This window comes from Leptodactylus fuscus, chromosome 4 (assembly GCF_031893055.1).
Source record: "Leptodactylus fuscus isolate aLepFus1 chromosome 4, aLepFus1.hap2, whole genome shotgun sequence".
Taxonomy (NCBI): Eukaryota; Metazoa; Chordata; class Amphibia; order Anura; family Leptodactylidae; genus Leptodactylus; species Leptodactylus fuscus.
Window position 1 is genome coordinate 2,576,132 of NC_134268.1, and position 8,043 is coordinate 2,584,174.

Sequence of the window (8,043 nt, forward strand, 5' to 3'; positions counted from 1 at the left end):
TGCAGTCACTGTGTACATACATTACATTACTTATCCTGTATTATACTCCAGAGCTGCGCTCACTGTTCTGCTGGTACAGTCCCTGTGTACATACATTACATTACTTATCCTGTATTATACTGCAGAGCTGCGCTCACTGTTCTGCTGGTACAGTCCCTGTGTACATACATTACATTACTTATCCTGTATTATACTCCAGAGCTGCGCTCACTATTCTGCTGGTACAGTCACTATGTACATACATTACATTACTTATCCTGTATTATACTCCAGAGCTGCGCTCACTATTCTGCTGGTACAGTCAATGTGTATATACATTACATTAATTATCCTGTATTATACTCCAGAGCTGCGCTCACTATTCTGCTGGTGCAGTCACTGTGTACATACATTACATTACTTATCCTGTATTATACTCCAGAGCTGCGCTCACTATTCTGCTGGTGCAGTCACTGTGTACATACATTACATTACGTATCCTGTATTATACTCCAGAGCTGCGCTCACTATTCTGCTGGTACAGTCACTGTGTACATACATTACATTACTTATCCTGTATTATACTCCAGAGCTGCGCTCACTATTCTGCTGGTACAGTCACTGTGTACATACATTACATTACTTATCCTGTATTATACCCCAGAGCTGCGCTCACTATTCTGCTGGTCACTGTGTACATACATTACATTACTTATCCTGTATTATACTCCAGAGCTGCGCTCACTATTCTGCTGGTGCAGTCACTGTGTACATACATTACATTACTTATCCTGTATTATACTCCAGAGCTGCGCTCACTATTCTGCTGGTACAGTCACTGTGTACATACACTACATTACTTATCCTGTATTATACTCCAGAGCTGCGCTCACTATTCTGCTGGTACAGTCACTGTGTACATACATTACTTATCCTGTATTATACTCCAGAGCTGCGCTCACTATTCTGCTGGTACAGTCACTGTGTACATACATTACATTACTTATCCTGTATTATACCCCAGAGCTGCGCTCACTATTCTGCTGGTGCAGTCACTGTGTACATACATTACATTACTTATCCTGTATTATACTCCAGAGCTCCGCTCACTATTCTGCTGGTACAGTCACTGTGCTTATACATTACATTACTTATCCTGTATTATACTCCAGAGCTGCGCTCACTATTCTGCTGGTACAGTCACTGTGTACATACATTACTTATCCTGTATTATACTCCAGAGCTCCGCTCACTATTCTGCTGGTACAGTCACTGTGTACATACACTACATTACTTATCCTGTATTATACTCCAGAGCTGCGCTCACTATTCTGCTGGTACAGTCACTGTGTACATACATTACTTATCCTGTATTATACTCCAGAGCTCCGCTCACTATTCTGCTGGTACAGTCACTGTGCTTATACATTACATTACTTATCCTGTATTATACTCCAGAGCTGCGCTCACTATTCTGCTGGTGCAGTCACTGTGTACATACATTACATTACTTATCCTGTATTATACTCCAGAGCTGCGCTCACTATTCTGCTGGTGCAGTCACTGTGTACATACATTACATTACATTACTTATCCTGTATTATACTCCAGAGCTGCGCTCACTATTCTGCTGGTGCAGTCACTGTGTACATACATTACATTACTTATCCTGTATTATACTCCAGAGCTGCGCTCACTATTCTGCTGGTGCAGTCACTATTCAGTAGAAGATCTTCATATCTGTTCTGTTTCTTCCAGCTCTCTTAGGACTTCCTTCGTCTCCTCAGACAGTCTGTTCCCCCACATGTGGATCTCCTCTATCCTGCAGACTGGACTGCTCAGAGCGGCCATGAGGTCACTGAAGTGAGGACCGGACAGATGGTTATGAGACAGGACAAGTCTCCTCAGAGTCCGGTTATTCCTTATTCCCGATGCTAGTTGGGTGCAGGACGCGTCTTCTAGATGATTGGCAGCCAGTTGTAATTCTTCTATCCTGCAGACTGGACTGCTCAGAGCGGCCATGAGGTCACTGAAGTGAGGACCGGACAGACAGTTGTATGACAGGTCAAGTTTCTTTAGGGACTGGTTACTCCTTATTACAGATGCCAGCGGGGTGCAGGACACATCGGGGAGATCATTACAAGACAAACTCACCTCCTCGACCCTGCAGGACAGGCTGGAGAGAGCGGCCATCATGTCAGTGAAGTGAGGACCAGACAGATGGTTACCAGACAGGTCCAGTGTCCTCAGGGACTGGTTATTCCGGATTATCGATGACAACTCGGTGCAGGAATCATCCGGTAGGTTATTAAAACTCAAATTCAATTCCTCTACCCTGCAGGCCGGACTGGCCAGAACCTCCGTCAGGTCACTGAAGTGAGGACCATACAGACGATTATTAGATAGGACCAGTGTCTTCAGGGACTGGTTCTTCCTGATTACAGAGGCCAACTGGATGCAGGAGGTGTCTGATAGATGATCCCCATCCAAACCCAGATTCTGGAGGTCGTGTAAGGCGGGTGCAAGTCTTTCTAATTTTTTGTTGTTTAAATAACATCTATATAGACGGAGTTCTTCTATTTGTGTGCAGGTCTCCATGATGAACGCTAACACTGTGCAGTCTAGAGATGACATGTGGACATTGTGAAGACCAAGTCTTCTGTGTGACTGTAATGATTCCAGCACTAGAGCCTTATTTCTGCTTTCATATAGGTAGAAGAATGTCCTGAGAAGACGTCGCGTCTTGTCCTCACTTTCCTCCAGTCTCTGCTCTTCTAGAATGAGGTTCTTCAGCCAAGCGATGACATCTCTAGAAGTCTGATCTGCTTGTGTGTCCAGGTATCCAGACAGTACTGACCTGGTGGAAGTGTCTGATAGACCACACAGAAAACGGAGGAACATCTCACCACGTCCATCAGAATAGGATTTGGCTTCTTCTAGTGATTTCTGTAACTTCTCAGGAGAATAATCTGTATAATGGACCACAGCAGAGAAGAATTCCTGGAGAGTGAGATGTAAGAAGGAATAGGTCACAGGTTCCTCCGATTCCAGCAGAAAACTTGACAAGAGCTTTGACTTATTGTCCACATGGAAAGATTCCAGATCTCGTTCCTCAAAGATAATCCTGTGGTTCATGACTCCATATTCTGCCATCCATCCGATGGACTGCAGGATCTTCTGAGCGTCACTTTTCTCCAGGCTGTGATTGGACAGAATGTTGGCGACAAACATGGCAAAGAGTTGTGTGACTGTTCTGGGTAATAATGTCACCTGCTGGTCACTACTTGTGGTCTGGAAGCTCCTGGATAATACAGAACAGATGATCCAGCAGTAGGACGGGAGGTAACACAACGTGTACAAGGTGGCATTCTGCTTCACATAAGTAAAAGCCTTCTCTGACAGTTCAGGGTTGGAGAAGAAATTCTCAAAGTAATTCTGTCGTTCTTCTGGAAGAAACCCAATGATCTCTACTATTCTCTGGAAAACATTACAACCTATTGATGTCAGTCTGGTTGGACGACTGGTCATTAGGACAGAACAACCAGTAAGAAGAGACTTTCTCACCAAACTAACCACAATCTGACCACAATGTCCGAGCTGTTTAGGATGAGAGCACAAGTGACGTGATGTGAAATCCATTGTATGATCGCTTTCATCTAATCCATCAAATATAAAGAGAAGTTTCTCTGGATCTTGTAAGATGTTCTCCAACTGCTCCTCCAGATATGAGTACTGGTGAAGGATCATGGTCTCCAGACTAACCTTACCCTTAAGTCTGTTGAGTTCCCGGAATTGGAAGAGAAAGACAAAAGAGAATCTTTGATAGAGATCGCCCTTCACCCAGTCGTAGACAAACCAATGCATCAGTGTGGTCTTCCCTACCCCGGGCACTCCGCTCAACATCACCATATGTGGTACAAGTCTGGATCGGTGGCACCAACGGAATATTTTGTTAGGGAAAATGCGTTGTAACTCATCTTGGTCTTCCTTTGCATATTCCTCATGTTTTGCCCCGATCTCTATTTGTTCGTTCTCTAAGTGTTCCCTAAAGTCATGAGTGGAGCCAACTATGAGGTTCACCTGTCGTGTGGAGAATCCAGAATGTTCCAGCATTTCTATACATTTCTCTGTTTTTTCTTGTAAAAGTTTCTTGTGATATTTCTGGGCCTCTTCCAGTTCTGGACATCGTCGGTGCCCATGTCTGTCCAGTAGGATTTCCTCCGGCAGACTCTCACCTCTATAGCTGAGTTCCTCCAGAACAGCATGAAGGCCAAGAGAATAATCTTCCACCCGTAAGACATAAAGACCAGCCCATAATCCCATCACAACTTCTCTTCCTCCGAGGAAGACATCCTGCAGTAAGGTCCAGGCCAATCTTCTTCTATCATTTTCGAGACTCTCATATTTCTCAACATCAGGGATGTTTTGGAAACGCAGCTGACGCAGGAGTTGTTGAGGATTCAGGTTCTCCAAGATGTAGAGAAGATCATCCTGGAAATATTCATGTATCATCCTCAGGACATGGTCTTCATATTGGCAAAGCTGCTGGTAAAACGGCCGGGTGTCACCATCACCATCATCGCTCATATCTGATCTGGGTGGAGTTTACAATCCCCCTTTTTGTATCTTGAGTCAAAGTCCAGGCACATGGATCATATTACTTCCTTGTAACGTGGAAGAAGATGAGATGTAACACTTGCAGGAGTTATATATAAGGAAAGGAGATTCCCCGAGTCCTGACCGGGCCCTGCTGCTTCAGATCCTCAACTATCTGACTGGTTCCTACACCAGGTCATATGTCCGGAGTTCTCCCTCCCCCCGCTGTGTGATGTTTTTGCTTTGGCTCATGTGTTCAGTGCTGTATATAGACCAACCCCCAGATACAACACAGACCGAGACGTGTATATAGGCCAGCCCCCAGATACAACACAGACCGAGACGTGTATATAGACCAACCCCCAGATACAACACAGACCGAGACATGTATATAGACCAACCCCCAGATACAACACAGACCGAGACGTGTATATAGGCCAGCCCCCAGATACAACACAGACCGAGACGTGTATATAGGCCAGCCCCCGGCTACAACACAGACCGAGACATGTATATAGGCCAGCCCCCAGGTACAACACAGACCGAGACGTGTATATAGGCCAGCCCCCAGATACAACACAGACCGAGACATGTATATAGGCCAGCCCCCAGATACAACACAGACCGAGACGTGTATATAGACCAACCCCCAGATACAACACAGACCGAGACGTGTATATAGGCCAGCCCCCAGATACAACACAGACCGAGACGTGTATATAGACCAACCCCCAGATACAACACAGACCGAGACGTGTATATAGACCAACCCCCAGATACAACACAGACCGAGACGTGTATATAGGCCAGCCCCCGGCTACAACACAGACCGAGACATGTATATAGGCCAGCCCCCAGGTACAACACAGACTGAGACGTGTATATAGGCCAGCCCCCGGCTACAACACAGACCGAGACATGTATATAGGCCAGCCCCCAGGTACAACACAGACCGAGACATGTATATAGGCCAGCCCCGGGTACAACACAGACCGAGACGTGTATATAGGCCAGCCCCCAGGTACAACACAGACCGAGACGTGTATATAGGCCAGCCCCCAGATACAACACAGACCGAGACGTGTATATAGGCCAGCCCCCAGATACAACACAGACCGAGACGTGTATATAGGCCAGCCCCCAGGTACAACACAGACCGAGACGTGTATATAGGCCAGCCCCCAGATACAACACAGACCGAGACGTGTATATAGGCCAGCCCCCGGCTACAACACAGACCGAGACGTGTATATAGGCCAGCCCCCAGATACAACACAGACCGAGACGTGTATATAGGCCAGCCCCGGCTACAGCACAGACCGAGACGTGTATATAGGCCAGCCCCAGGTACAACACAGACCGAGACATGTATATAGGCCAGCCCCCAGATACAACACAGACCGAGACGTGTATATAGGCCAGCCCCCAGGTACAACACAGACTGAGACGTGTATATAGGCCAGCCCCGGCTACAACACAGACCGAGACATGTATATAGACCAACCCCCAGATACAACACAGACCGAGACGTGTATATAGGCCTTCCCCGGCTACAACACAGACCGAGACATGTATATAGGCCAGCCCCCAGATACAACACAGACCGAGACATGTATATAGACCAACCCCCAGATACAACACAGACCGAGACGTGTATATAGGCCTTCCCCGGCTACAACACAGACCGAGACATGTATATAGGCCAGCCCCCAGATACAACACAGACCGAGACGTGTATATAGACCAACCCCCAGATACAACACAGACCGAGGCGTGTATATAGACCAACCCCCAGATACAACACAGACCGAGACGTGTATATAGGCCAGCCCCCAGATACAACACAGACTGAGACGTGTATATAGGCCAGCCCCCGGCTACAACACAGACCGAGACGTGTATATAGGCCAGCCCCCAGATACAACACAGACCGAGACGTGTATATAGGCCAGCCCCCGGGTACAACACAGACCGAGACGTGTATATAGGCCAGCCCCCAGGTACAACACAGACCGAAACATGTATATAGGCCAGCCCCCAGGTACAACACAGACTGAGACGTGTATATAGGCCAGCCCCCAGATACAACACAGACCGAAACATGTATATAGGCCAACCCCCAGATACAACACAGACCGAGATGTGTATATAGGCCAGCCCCCAGATACAACACAGACCGAGACGTGTATATAGGCCAACCCCCGGCTACAACACAGACCGAGACATGTATATAGGCCAGCCCCCGGCTACAACACAGACCGAGACATGTATATAGGCCAACCCCCAGGTACAACACAGACCGAAACATGTATATAGGCCAGCCCCCAGGTACAACACAGACCCAGACATGTATATAGGACAATCCCCAGGTACAACACAGACCGAGACGTGTATATAGGCCAGCCCCCAGGTACAACACAGACCGAGACATGTATATAGACCAACCCACAGATACAACACAGACCGAGACGTGTATATAGGCCAATCCCCAGGTACAACACAGACCGAGACATGTATATAGGCCATCCCCCAGGTACAACACAGACCGAGACGTGTATATAGGCCAGCCCCCGGCTACAACACAGACCGAGACGTGTATATAGGCCAATCCCCAGGTACAACACAGACCGAGACATGTATATAGGCCAGCCCCCAGATACAACACAGACCGAGACGTGTATATAGGCCAGCCCCGGCTACAACACAGACCGAGACGTGTATATAGGCCAGCCCCCAGATACAACACAGACCGAGACGTGTATATAGGCCAGCCCCGGCTACAACACAGACCGAGACGTGTATATAGGCCAGCCCCCAGGTACAACACAGACCGAGACATGTATATAGGCCAGTCCCCGGCTACAACACAGACCGAGACGTGTATATAGGCCATCCCCCAGATACAACACAGACCGAGACATGTATATAGGCCAGTCCCCGGCTACAACACAGACCGAGACGTGTATATAGGCCAGCCCCCAGGTACAACACAGACCGAGACATGTATATAGGCCATCCCCCAGATACAACACAGACCGAGACATGTATATAGGCCAGCCCCCAGATACAACACAGACCGAGACGTGTATATAGGCCAGCCCCCTGTACAACACAGACCGAGACGTGTATATACGCCAGCCCCCAGGTACAACACAGACTGAGACGTGTATATAGGCCAGCCCCCAGGTACAACACAGACTGAGACATGTATATAGGCCAGCCCCCAGGTACAACACAGACCGAGACATGTATATAGGACAATCCCCAGGTACAACACAGACCGAGACGTGTATATAGGCCAACCCCCAGATACAACACAGACCGAGACATGTATATAGGCCAGCCCCGGGTACAACACAGACCGAGACATGTATATAGGCCAGCCCCGGCTACAACACAGACCGAGACGTGTATATATGCCAGCCCCGGCTACAACACAGACCGAGACGTGTATATAGGCCAGCCCCG

General features: G+C 47.9%; 1 protein-coding gene across 1 annotated transcript; it reads right to left on the minus strand.

Moving 5' to 3' along the window:
• Positions 1–1,713: 1,713 nt before the first annotated feature.
• Positions 1,714–4,491, minus strand: LOC142201221 (NACHT, LRR and PYD domains-containing protein 12-like). Its single transcript, XM_075272046.1, has one exon. It carries the CDS (start codon positions 4,489–4,491, stop codon positions 1,714–1,716), a length of 2,778 nt encoding a protein of 925 aa, XP_075128147.1.
• Positions 4,492–8,043: the final 3,552 nt, after the last annotated feature.

Coding starts and splice junctions, on each gene's coding strand:
- LOC142201221 (XM_075272046.1), bottom strand. CDS start 4,491: ATGATACATGAATATTTCCAGGATGATCTTCTCTACATCTTGGAGAAC.